The 13,668-nt window shown below is 42.7% G+C and overlaps 1 protein-coding gene across 2 annotated transcripts in view; it reads left to right on the forward strand.

The window, feature by feature from the left end:
- ATP2A2 (ATPase sarcoplasmic/endoplasmic reticulum Ca2+ transporting 2) overlaps nucleotides 1-13,668 on the forward strand; it is a 189,595-nt gene that overhangs the window by 84,234 nt on the left and 91,693 nt on the right. For both annotated transcript variants that reach the window (XM_033955387.1, XM_033955386.1), the window contains exons 6-7: nucleotides 2,853-2,933; nucleotides 10,455-10,540. In XM_033955387.1, coding sequence (XP_033811278.1) covers nucleotides 2,853-2,933; nucleotides 10,455-10,540 — 167 coding nt within the window. The remainder of the gene's footprint in view (nucleotides 1-2,852; nucleotides 2,934-10,454; nucleotides 10,541-13,668) is intronic.

Below are 13,668 nucleotides of genomic sequence, written 5' to 3' on the forward strand. Positions count from 1 at the left end.
GTTCTTTATCAGTTTGCCACTATTCTGAAAATGTTTGAAATACAGTATTTAAAATCATCAGGACTCTGGTTAATGACATTTGTGTGGGCTGTTTTGTGTATAATTTCCATGGTCTAGAGCAGTGGTTCCCAACCCTGTCCTGGAGGACCACCAGGCCAATTGGGTTTTCAGGCTAACCCTAATGAATATGCATGGAGCAGATTTGTATGCCTGTCACTTCCATTGTATGCAAATTTCTCTCATGCATATTCATTAGGACTAGCCTGAAAACTCGATTGGCCTGGTGGTCTTCCAGGACAGGGTTGGGAACCACTGGTCTAGAGAGCCACAGGTTGCTCACCACCAGTGCTCCTAAGGTTTGGGCAGGTGAATGTAAATTTTTTTTGTCAAATGAGCAACAAGTTCTAAACCCAAAATTTTCCAGATTTGCAAGTATTTTTATGAGCAACCTTGTAAAATCTGTGAGTGACACTACCAGAATTTGAGCGATGGCTCATGTGCTCAGCTTAGATAAAACATAGCCCACCACTCCTGTATTAAAGGCTTGGGAGAAGAGCCAAGTTACATAGATGGCAGCAATAAAGACCCAAATGTTTAGAATTCATGATACACAAGTATTCATTCCCATCACAGAGATGCAGAGCATTTATTTACTGTATCAGTATTGGCAGTTTATTTTGGTTGGCACCTATAATTGCTTTCAGACTTCTAAGCTTTCCAATTACTGTAGCAGAACTGGTTTTCTTATTGTGCCTATTTATCTTTTTGTCAAAACCATAAATATGCCAATTTTAGGATTACCTTGGGTTTGGGCTCAGCTGTTAAAAACTTTAAAAACTGTGTGTATGGGGTGACAAGACATGCACCACACTGGAGGAGGGGAAGCAGCCTGCTGTTCATATGGAATTGTGATAGCTGAAAACCAGCTGCTATCATATGTCCACGTATAAGCTGCCTCGCAACATCAGGGGAGGGTATCCAAATAGTTTTCCCATTTTTGGCCTTGCTCATTGTTTGTCCAATTCTATTTTCTCTCACTGCTCAAGGGCATAATAGCATTCATTGGTTTTCATGTGGTATAGTGGTATGAAAGGGAGAAAAATGAATAGCCGTACAGTCCTTTTTTTCAAAACAATTTCTTTTGGATTTTCTGTTTTATTTGGTGTGCAGTTAACAATATTAATTTCAAAGCTTTCTACAGAAATAAAAATAATAAAACTATTGAAGAGGAGAGATTCCCCTAAACCACCTTGTTTCATCTCCTCCTAGGCTATTAATAATAACTTTATTCTTCTATACCACCACAGTCGAATGACTTCTAGGCGGTTCACATCAAAGAAGGCTGGACAATCAGCGAATTTCAGAATGCAAGAAGTGAGGGTACAACTTATCACATAAAAAATAGATAAAAGGACAGCATATTAAGAGAATCCATATGCAATATCAGCCATTGTAGTAAAGAAAGGCATATTTGGGTTTTGTGTGTTTGTTTGTTTTTTAATCAGTTTCCACTTGTTTCACAGTTCTTAAAAAAAAAAAAATCCTAGTTTCCCTATACTGCACTTTATCTTCTGTTACTGCTTATATGACTGTATGTACAGGCTGAGGACAGGAGACTTCAACATTGCTGATACTTTTTACATATTTTAATGTCAGCTATTGCTGCTAGTTGCATAAGCAGCTCCTGTAGGAATTTCTGTGTGTGTTAATATGTCCCTGCAGTAAGCAAAAAGGAATTGTCATGAGCTCTTCTTTGGGCAGCCTGATTGCTTTGCACTGCTAAAAACTTTCTTCACTTCCTTTTGTCCTGCAAGGTTTCTTTACATTTCATAGTACAGCTCTCCCTCAGTATTCGCGGTTTCCCTATTTACGAATTTGATTCGTAATCTTTTTCTTCTATATTTTTTCTATTTGCAGGCTGCCTGAACCTCCCCAGACCTTACCTGGTGGTCTAGCGGTGACACAGAGCAGGAGCGATCTTCCTAAGCTCCTGCCCTGTGCAGAGCCATCATCAAAATGGCTGCCGTTAGTTCCCATTGTAGTCTTGAGACTACAATAAGAACTCACAGCAGCCATTTAGATGACGGCTCTGCAAGGGGCATGAGCATAGGAAGATTGCTCCTGCCCCACGTCATTGCTAGACTACCGGGTAAGGTTCAGGGAGGCGAGGGTGGGTCAGAGCTGGCCCAAAAACTTATTTGTGATTTTTCCCTATTCGTGGGCCGGCTCTGCCCCTAATCCCCACGAATATTGAGGGTTTGCTGTACATTTTAGTACTAGACATTTTTAGTCCGTGTTTTTAAACTTTAAACATTTGGTGTTAATATACATATGCTTGAGAAACGCCTGCCAGCTTTCTTGATTTGAGAACAGTATGCAGTGTTTTAAGGCCTGACTGTTCTTACCAAAAGTATGCATAGCATTGGTCTTTATGGAAGTCTGCAGTCGGACACCCTTTTCTAACAGATCATTTTAGTTGGCTCAAAACTCGTAGCATTAATGTTGATATGTATATTACTGTGTATTTAATGTATTCTATGTGGTGGTCCGTTTTATTCTATAAGCCTGTTGTAGTGAGAGGAACAAATTGGGCATTTTATAATGTACAGTCCTGATTCTGCTTCTGCATCTGATTATTACCTATTTGTTTAAATTGTGTTTGAATTCTTTCAAAAATTTCTCCCAAGATGCTCGAAACTACCTGCTTTCATACAGAGTGTTTATCCAGTAGCATAATTTTAACTTCATCTATGTCGTCAAACTTTGAATGAAAAGATTTCCTTTAATGTGAAAAGATGAAAATTGTCTATTTACTGATGAACTAAACTTCCTGATTATTTTTTAATCCATAGTTGGAGACAAAGTGCCTGCTGATATAAGACTTACATCAATCAAATCTACTACTTTGAGAGTAGACCAGTCGATTCTCACAGGTACTCTAGATTTATAAATGTATGCATATCTTTTTGGGTGTTTGCTCCACTTTGAGTGGAACTATTTGTTTCTGAAATATCTTATTTGTAAGCATATAACACAGTGAATGGGTATGGAATGGGTGACTAGCTTACTAGTTAGCACAGCAAGATTTCAGATCCTGCTGTTGTACCTTGTGACCTTTGGTAATGTCATTTCACCCTCCATTGCTTCAGATATATACAAACTTAGGAAATAGATTTAGTACGGCATGTTAAGACAAAGATACTTGATGACAATGGGGCTAGTATTAAATAACATGCATTAAATTGCATTGGTGCACAGTAACATTTGTTTTATTCTTAAGACTTTCTCATTAGTAGCTTTGAGCAATGAAAAGGCCTGAGCAAAATCCAAATGTTTCCGTTCCACTTGTAAAATAACTCTCAGGTCTTGGGGGCAAGTTTTGCCATCCTGTTTGCTCATGTTCTCTACTCTTTGTTGTTTTCTAAAAGGAAGCAATTTCTCAAACTTGCCAATCCAGATAGACACCAAGAGCCCAGGCCGCACTACTCCCTTCTGTTTCTTCACAAGGAATGTGGCAATTTATATTGGATTGCAATATATAAATTCTTAATCTATAATCAGTGTGGAGAGAAGCATTGAAACTATTTATGCTAATACATATGCTAATAATATTTATGCAAGAAGTAGAATCTATATATATAAAATCGGAGGTATGTGTGTATGTGCTGCAATCACGCAAAAACGGCTTGACCGATTTGAACGAAACTTGGTATGCAGATCCCTCACTACCTGGGATGATATGTTCTGGGGGTCTCGCGGCCCACCTGCACACGTGGGCGGAGCTACAAACAGAAAATCAGATTTCACCCATTCATGTCAATGGAAAAAATGTAAAAAGCTGCCAACGCAAAAACGGCTTGCCCGATTTGAACAAAACTTGCTATGCTGATCCCTCACTACCTGGGGTGATATGTTCTGTGGGTCTCGCGGCCCACCTGCACACGTGGGCGGAGCTACAAACAGAAAATCTGATTTCACCCATTCAAGTCAATGGAAAAAATGTAAAAAGCTGTGGGACCGATTTGAACGAAACTTGGTATGCAGATCCCTCACTACCTGGGGTGATATGTTCTGGGGGTCTCGCGGCCCACCTGCACACGTGGGCGGAGCTACAAACAAAATCTGATTTCACCCATTCAAGTCAATGGAAAAAATGTAAAAAGCTGTGGGACCGATTTGAACGCAAATTGGTATGCAGATTCCTCACTACCTGGGGTGATATGTTCTGGGGGTCTTGCGGCCCACCTGCACACGTGGGCAGAGCTACAAACAGAAAATCAGATTTCACCCATTCACGTCAATGGAAAAAATGTAAAAAGCTGTGGGACCGATTTGAACGAAACTTGGTATGCAGATCCCTCACTACCTGGGGTGATATGTTCTGGGGGTCTCGCGGCCCACCTGCACACATGGGCGGAGCTACAAACAGAAAATCTGATTTCACCCATTTAAGTCAATGGGAAAAATGTAAAAAGCTGTGGGACCGATTTGGACGAAACTTGATATGCAGATCCCTCACTACCTGGGGTGATATGTTCTGGGGGTCTCGCGGCCCACCTGCACACGTGGGCGGAGCTACAAACAGAAAATCAGATTTCACCCATTCATGTCAATGGAAAAAATGTAAAAAGCTGCCATTCTCACAGTAATTCCAACTACCTGGGGTGATATGTTCTGGGGGTCTCGCAGCCCACCTGCACACGTGGGCGGAGCTACAAACAGAACATCAGATTTCACCCATTCATGTCAATGGAAAAAAAGTAAAAAGCTGCCATTCTCACAGTAATTCCAAAACGGCTTGACCGATTTGAACGAAACTTGGTATGCAGATCCCTCACTACCTGGGGTGATATGTTCTGGGGGTCTCGCGGCCCACCTGCACACGTGGGCGGAGCTACAAACAGAAATTCAGATTTCACCCATTCATGTCAATGGAAAAAATGTAAAAAGCTGCCATTCTCACAGTAATTCCAACTACCTGGGGTGATATGTCCTGGGGGTATCGCGGCCCACCTGCACACGTGGGCGGAGCTACAAACAGAACATCAGATTTCACCCATTCATGTCAATGGAAAAAATGTAAACAGCTGCCATTCTCACAGTAAATCTAAAACGGCTTGACCGATTTGAACGAAACTTGGTATGCAGATCCCTCACTAACTGGGGTGATATGTTCTGGGGGTCTCTTCACCCAAGAATTTATATGTTCTTGCTCCTGGAGGTGAAACTAAAAAAGTTTGTTTATAATCAAGTTTTGTGTTAGTTGTATTGTATTCATTTTGTCAAATATTTCACATTATAATTTGAATATTGTACTTTTTATAAAGCTGTAAAAAAATAATTTCATTCACCACTATAAAGTATCTTTATTTGAATCCATTTACAGTGTTATTGCTATAATTAAATACCCGTGCAACGCTGGGGCATCAGCTAGTCCTTAATATATAACTGTATTTTCTCGGTGGGCCTTCCCTAAAAAAGGATTTGGGGAGGGGATATAGTTTGGTAGAGAATGTCTGAAGATGTCCATGCAGAATGGATAGATCTTATACTGCAGTTGTAACATGTATGTGATTTGTTCTTTGACATTTCAACTGTACAAGGTTGAGAACAAATTTATAAGATGTCTACATAGTATTGTTAAAACACCCATAAATCTTTTCAATACAAATATTTAATTGTGACTGTTTCATCGCTTAAGCTTGAAAGTAAAAAGGAGCCATGCTCTGTACAGTGAATTAAAAAAAAAAAAATCATGGCCTACAACATCACAATCTTTAGCAGTGTTTGAGAAAAAGGAGAGGTGCCAAGTTTGCCTCTAGAATAGTATTTTAGGAGCAGCAAAAGGGCCTTAAAGCATCTGAAGATTTTTACTGAATTGTTTAATTGCATGCCCTTTATTTTTACTCAGAGGGATTTGTGGGTGGCACTTTTGCTGCCGAAAGATTTTAGTAAACTTGACAGAAGATATTGATATTGTGATAAGTAAATCATTGGCGCTAATCTGATCTTTAGAACAGTGGTTCCCAAACCTCTCTTGGAGGACCACCAGGCCAGTTGGGTTTTCTTAAGGAATATGCATGAGAGAGATCTGGATATAATGGAGGTGCCAGGCATGCAAATCTGCTCCATGCATATTCATTAGGGCTATCCTGAAAACCCGACTGGCCTGGTGGTCCTCCAGGACAGGGTTGGGAACCACTGCTTTAGAACACAAATTTGTCTGTGATAACTTATTTTAAGACCTAGCAAAAACCTAAGTTGCTAGCCCATATTGCTGTGTGCTGCTTTGAATTCATTTTGGCACAATAGATCACTACTAGATGCATTTGTAATCTTCAGCTTTGCATTGTTGAACACTTGTTTTTGTTTTTTTTAAATAAGCTTAGTGCTTTACGTTTCACTATGAGAAAACCAAAAAGAAAATCTTGTCTAATATTCTGAGGATTTATTTTTAAACTCTTGAAAAATACTCAGGAGGAGACTGCTTGATCCCTCAATTCAGCTTGTCAGCTTAATTTCTAGTCAAGTAGTCAAAATGTAGCTCTAAATCAAGTTTCAAGTTTATTTAAATGGAGATATAAGAGCAATCCTCATGGCTATATTTTTCAACATGTGCATTTGGGGGGGGTGGAGATTCAGATTATTTTTTCTGGTTGGTCTGCACTTGGCCATTGACTTTGAAGATTTTTGTAAGCAAGAACAGGGTGCTTCAGTAGCGTACCAATGGGGGGGTGGTCCGCCCCGGGTGCACGCCTCAAAGGGGTGAACAGCCGGCCACCCTCCCTATTCTGCCGTTACTCCGTCTCACCACCGCATCCCGGCACCGGCTCCCCTGCAGAGTCACTCCTTAACCCAGCCGGCCGGCAACTGCGTGGTAGGTGGAGACAAAAGGTGAGGTGGGCTTGTGGGCGGAGAAAAAGCGCAGAGCCCACAAGACTTCACCTCCGGCATCAATTCTAACGTCGAAGGGTAAGTTCTGGGCCAGCCAATCGCTGTCTGGCTGGCGGCAACTTCCTCCCCGTTAGAACTGACCCCGGAAGTGAAGACTTTTGTGGGCCCGACGCTTGTACGCGCCGGGCCTGGCTCGGGGAAGGAGCAGGGAGAAATTGACTGCTGGCTTAGGGGTGAGGGTAGGGAAAGAATCGTGGAAGTGGAGAAATTGGCACGATGGCTTTGTGGGGACTAGGGGGAGAGAGAAAGAAAGGCAGAAATAAAGAGGGGGTCAGGGGGAGAGAGAAAGAAAGGCAGGAAAAAAGAGGGGGCAGGGGGAGAGAGAAATATAGAGGGGGGCCAGGGGGAGAGAGAAAGGCAGAAAGAAAGAGGGGGGCCTGGGGGAAAGAAAGGCAGAAATAGAGAGGGGGGCCAGGGGGAGAGAGAAAGAAAGGCAGAAATAAAGAGGGGGGCCAGGGGGAGAAAGAGAGAAAGAAAGAGGGGGGCCAGGGGAGAGAGAGAAAGAAAGTCAGAAATAAAGAGGGGGGCCAGGGGGAGAGAGAAAGAAAGGCAGAAATAAAGAGGGGGGCCAGGGGGAGAGAGAAAGAAAGAGGGGGGCCAGGAGGAGAAAGAAGAAGGACCAGACACTCATGAAATCACCAGACAAAAAGGTAGGAAAAATGTTTTTATTTTCAATTTAGTGATCAAAATGTGTCCGTTTTGAGAATTTATATCTGCTGTCTATGTTTTGCACTATGGCCCCCTTTTACTAAACCACAATAGCGGTTTTTAGTGCAGGGAGCCTATAAGTGTCCAGAGCAGCGCTGGACATTCAGCGCAGCTCCCTGCACTAAAAACTGCTATTGTGGTTTAGTAAAAAGGGAGGGGGTATATTTGTCTATTTTTGTATGGTTGTTACTGAGGTGACAGTGCATAGAGTCATCTGCCTTGACCTCTTTGAAAAAACCCCAGAATAGGAATGATAATTATCATTTTCTCAGCGTACAGTGTGCTTTGTGTTTGTTTGTTTTTTAATTTTATTGTTGGTAGATCATTTTGACTTGGTCATTTTAAAAGTAGCTCGCAAGCCCAAAAAGTGTGGGCATCCCTGAACTAGAGCATTGAATCTGCGTGTGGCTGCCGTAAAGGTCATCTCTGACACAACCGGAAGTTGCATCAGAGACAACCTTTACGGCAGTCATATGCAACTACAATGCTCCGGCTGCTGTAAGAAGGCAGTTTAGACATCGCCGGCCACAGGCAGGGAGGTTTGTCGGACCGGGCCTGTTGTCCTGGGGGGGGGGGGGAGCGGCATTGCAGATCTTGTTGCCAAAATCGGAAAGGTGAGGAAGGAAGAAAGATGGGCCTGTGGTGGATGGAGAGATTGAGAGAAGGGGGCAGATGATGGAAGTTGGTAGAAAGGGGAGAGAGAAGAGGTCAGATGATGGAAGTGGGGAGAAGGGAGAGCAAATGCTGAATGGAAGTGGAGAAAGAGAACACATACTGGATGGAAGGAGGGATAAAGAAAAAGGACATATGCTGGATGGGGGAAGAAGATAGTTAGTGAGATAGTGGAGGGGTAAAGGAAAGGGGTGGCATGCTGTGGGTAGACATAGTGAAAAGAGGGAAACTGAAGACTGCATAATAAGAAAGAATTTTATTTAGACGGAGGCAGAAAATAAAGAAGGAAGACCAGAGAAGGAAAGGGAAGGAGACAGAGATATCAGATCTGAGTGGAGGAAATGAGAAGAGAGAGATGCTAAAAACCACAGGGGGGAAGGAAAGAGAGATGAAAGGAGAAAGATGCCAGACCATGAGGGAACAGAGGGAAGATGATGGATGCCAGACCAAAAGGGGGGGGGGGTCTAGAGGAGAGATGGAAGGGGGAGGCATACAGTTTCTGGAAGGGGCATAGAAGGAGAGAAGATGCCATATAGGGAGGGGCAAAGAGATGGCAGACAGTGGATGGAAGGAAGATAGTAACAAGAAGATGAGGAAAGCAGAAACCAGAGAAGACAAAGGTAGAACAAAAATTTTCTATTTATTTATTGCTTTAGGAGACATATGTCACTGTTTCTGTGGTGTTGCATTTTATGCAGAGTCCAGCTTCTTGCTGGTTCAATTTAACCTTTGTCTATGTATTTCTATTTTATCCCCCCTTTTACAAAACTGTGGAGCGTTTTTTAGCTCCAGCCGTGGTGGTAGCAGCTCTGATGCTCAGAATTCTATGAGTGTCAGAGCTGTTACCACCATGGCTAAAATCCACACTACAGTTTTGTAAAAGAGGGAGGGGTTAGTTTGTGATGACATATTCCATACTAGGCGAAGGTGTGTTCTGTGTGTTCGAAAGACATGGTTTTCTGTTAGGATTGTACTGGTCTGGCTTGTTTAGTTTTACAATGGGTGTATGTAAGATGCTGCCTTTTCCTAGGTACTTGTGTGACATGTGGCTTGTTACTAAAAATCATGGTTTTTGTACAGATGGGGGGGTGCCTAAAAATGATGGGCCCCGGGTGTCACATATGCTAGGTACGCCACTGGGGTGCTTCAGAATGGACGGCCATGCCTTTTCAGTGGCACTTGGCAATCTCTTCAGCCACAGTGTATTAAAGGGTCTTTTTGATGGGAATATGGTTTGGATTGCCAAAGTTGGAGAGTCTTGTGAATGGTGGTGTATAAAAGCTCTGGGCGTTGAAAATTAGTCTTTCTCTTGTGAGCCTCCTGCCAGATAATGGAGAAATTTTAATGTTGTCTTCTTTCCAAACCCACTTGGTAGCATATAGCTGAAAGTACTTTGTTTATGTTAAAATATGAAGCATGTAAAAGCAAGCCCCTAGTTCATTGTACATTGAAATAAACCTGGAATCTAATGAGTAGAATGGAGGTCCCATCAAATTAAGTTTCTATAAGAATATATGAATGGTCAGTCTGTTCTGTTAGGCTTGTGAGCAGTAACAGAAACTACACAGAGCAGAAATTTTAAAAAATAACTAATAAAGGGGGCACGCTGTGTGTTCTTCAAAACGCCCCCCCAACAACTCTGTCCCCCCTCCCCTCCCAAAACAACCACTGCATACCAATCAAAAAGGATCAAAGGAAAGCAAAGATTTTCTTCCAAGTCCACTCCTGGTGTTCGAAATAACAGTCATGTTTAGCAGTCAGGCATTCCATTTGCGCCAATTTGCACAATTGAAGATTCCAAGCCTCTCCTGTCAGCGCTATGCTGCTTTTCCTCTTCCGAGCAATGAGACATTTGGCATTGAAAGGGGGGAGTAGGGAAGGGAGTGTTGTTTTTGATAGGTTACAGGGGTAGGGGGGTGTTTTCTGTTAAGGGGAATCTGGTGTGGGGTGGTACTCCTTTCTTAGCTAGGATTTTGTGCTGTATTAGTAGTGAAAGGGTGGGAATTGAAGCATCATGATTTGTATGTTGAGATGCTATGTGACTGTATTTTATGAAAATTTAATAAAAATTTTAAATATAAAAAAACAAAACTATATTTAACTTTAACATTTCAATCTAGGTGAATCAGTCTCTGTTATCAAACACACTGACCCTGTGCCTGATCCCCGGGCTGTCAACCAAGACAAAAAGAACATGCTGTTTTCTGTAAGTAAATGTTTAGTGTGTGTGTTTGTATTTTTACTAGATGTATTTTTACTAGATGGTGAACATACAGATTCTACTTCAACCATATCAAAAGTTTAACACATATTGTGCCATCTAAATGCATGAAGAATGGCTTTATTCTTTTACAGTTTGATATACTTAATTAATCATAAAAATAATTCCAGTGCAATAGGAATGGTCTGCCGAACCTTAGGGTACTCTGTCCATTCTTGCGAGCATACTGTAGAAAGATGTCAATCACAGCTTTTGAAACCTCCTTCTCTCAGGAATCTGCTGCCCCCTTCAGTTTCTTTTTCTGCATATGAGCATGAAAGGTGCCTTTGATCGGCTCAATTTATTTCTTTTTTTTATATTGTGATAGTTTTGCAGTTTTTCGATGTCGTTGTGGTCTTTTTTTTTTTGTGAAATCGGAGATCCCTTGTGCCTGCATGGAGAGGAGCAGATTTAAAATCTGCAGTTAGCAGGTGTATCCTTCAGGGACTGTTTCAGCCAGCCTGCTGAAGATTACTGGAGCTCAGGGTCCGTTCCCCTGGTGTTGCTTGACCCTTTGACTTGGTTAGGGGCTGGAGCAAAGGCTGTTCATGAGCTGAAACAGGCAGCAGAACCATTCCCCCAACACATGGTCTGTGAGTAAAGCTGTGACAACCTATGGAAAAGATTGGGGTTGGGGGGAGAGATCTTCAAAAGCTGTTTTTAACTGTTTCTACAACTAGGACCTTGGCCCCCTCCCCTAAAATCCTGTTGTTTGAGCTTTTTGGTCAGCCCTGAGGTGATTTTTAAGCTGCTTTATTTTTTTTTTTAGCACTAAAATTCACCAGTTATGGCCTAGTTTTTTCCAATAAGAGTCTGGTGCACTATTATTACTGATGTTAATAAAGAATTGTGTATAAGGGTAAGAGTTTAAAGTAGGGGGTTTGGGCACAACAGGGCCATTCCAGATCCCACTGTGAAGGTCGTCAATTTCTTACTCATACCTTTTTGCCTAACCATCTGCTGGTCTTTCGCGCACTCTTCTCTCAAAAATGTGTAGAACCGACACTATCTGAGTTACCTTGACTCCTTAGGGTTCTCCTTGTTCCCTATTTTCTTCGCAGAATTATCTTAAGTCATCCCTTCCCTCTCATGTTAGGTATGAGAAAATGCAGATTTCACCATTCTTCCATCTGTACTTGTTAGTTGGATTCTATTCCTTTTGGACTTTGTTTTTTTTAGCCTTTGGGATAGGTAGATATCCCTCTAGCTTCCCAGCCCTCTCTCTATCCCTACCCAATCCCCTATTTTCCCTATGGCAGGAAATCTTTCAAATTTCCAACTTCCACCTAACCTTCCCACTGGCACCTCTGCTTCACTCTCAACCCCCCTCTCCTCACTCATTTACTGCCTTGACTAGTAAACCTCAACCTTTCTGGAAGCCCTCTAACCAAAAAGGTATCAGGCGACCAGCACAGGCCATCCAGCCCCCTGTTAAAGTTGCCCATTGAGACTAACTCTCGGGTCTAGATAACACTGGGATCTGGAATGGCCCTGTTGTGCCCTTACCCCCCCCCTTTAAAACTATTCCTTATTAATATCATCAGTAATAATAATGTACCAGACTTTTTTATTGGATAAGACTAGGCTGCAGCTTTATTAAACATTTGAACAGATAAATAACCTCCCAGGCTGCTGACAAAGTTTAACAGTATAAACATAGGAATAGAGCCCTAGCCCTGCCTTGTCAGCTTGGGCCTAGGGTTGGGCTTGGACCTCCATGCTCCCTTTCCAGCTCACCTGACCCAAACCACTCACAGAACTTTATTTCTTGCTGTAGTTTGGGTTTGCAGTAGTTTGGGATTACCACCACAGGGCCTGTAAGTACTTACAGGTGCCACCCCCCCCCCCCCAAAGCTGCAACCTAGCATTCCCCAGGAAACCAAAGATTTTCCAGAGAAATCATCCAGCAGCAAATTGAGCCCCACATCCACACTTGAGGCGTCAGCCCAGTCATGCTTCAATTGGATTCTGCCCCTGGCTATTAACCAACACCCTATATGCCTATTACCTTAATCAAGCTTTGAGTCCACCTCCTAGACTCAAGATGTCAAGGCCTGGGAATGATATTCAATCACACCATGCATGTGGCCAGAAACCATACCAGAACAAAGTGCAGGTCACCCTTAACAGTATCAGTCTTTTTCCCATCCAAGAATCAACTTTGTTGCTGCCCATATGTATGATCAGACATCTGGATTAGAGAATGACACGGGGACAAATTTTTCACCGTCCCCGTGGGAACTTATTTTCCCATCCTGTTCCCACAAGTTCTTTTCCTGTCCCTGCCCCATTCCTGCAAGCTCTGTCCTCGTCTTCACAAGACTCAAACACTTTAAAATCAGAGCTTACAGGAATAGGATAGGGACTGTGACAAAATTTGCGGGGACAGGGACAAATTTGTCCCTATATCATTCTCTAATCTGGATGCCATGGTTTGAAATGTAGGTCATAAGCAATGGAAGGAGTTGTGTCCACCTCATACCCCTATGACTCCACCAGAAGATCCGTACCACCCAGGTGCGCTGTGCCCAGGTTGAGATGCCCTAGGTGCTGAATTGCTCTCTCTCCAGCCGAGTGGATGAAAGTGACCCACTATCCATGCTGCTAGTCTCCTCGGCACTGCATCTGGAAGAGATGGAGCAAACAACTGAAGGGTAAAAGAGCACCAGTAATGTTGTTAGCAACTAGTTAGTAAGGGCATGCCAATCCAGACAAGAACAACAAGCTCTAACCTTTGCACCAACTAACATGCATCACCCACCTGCTCTGCTGCAAGGATAACCAAGACTAGCCACAAGACACCTAAGAGCTCCTAGATCCACTCCAACCCAAAACCTCCATCCCAACTTTGTTCCATCACATGAAGCTCTATTGTACAATATATATCCTTGATAAGCTCTTAATGACCACCTTTTCAGACTCTGAATATTCTCATCTGATAGCCCAGCCGTTCTGGTGCTAGTAGCTGTCCCAGTGCAGAACAAATGAGTCCCAAACTGGGATGGCACCTCCCCCCCCCAAGGCTATTGCCTTGCACATGTCCCACACCTGTAGGTAGTCTTCCAACAATGTGA

The sequence above is a fragment of the Geotrypetes seraphini genome, chromosome 8 (assembly GCF_902459505.1).
Source record: "Geotrypetes seraphini chromosome 8, aGeoSer1.1, whole genome shotgun sequence".
Classification (NCBI taxonomy): domain Eukaryota; kingdom Metazoa; phylum Chordata; class Amphibia; order Gymnophiona; family Dermophiidae; genus Geotrypetes; species Geotrypetes seraphini.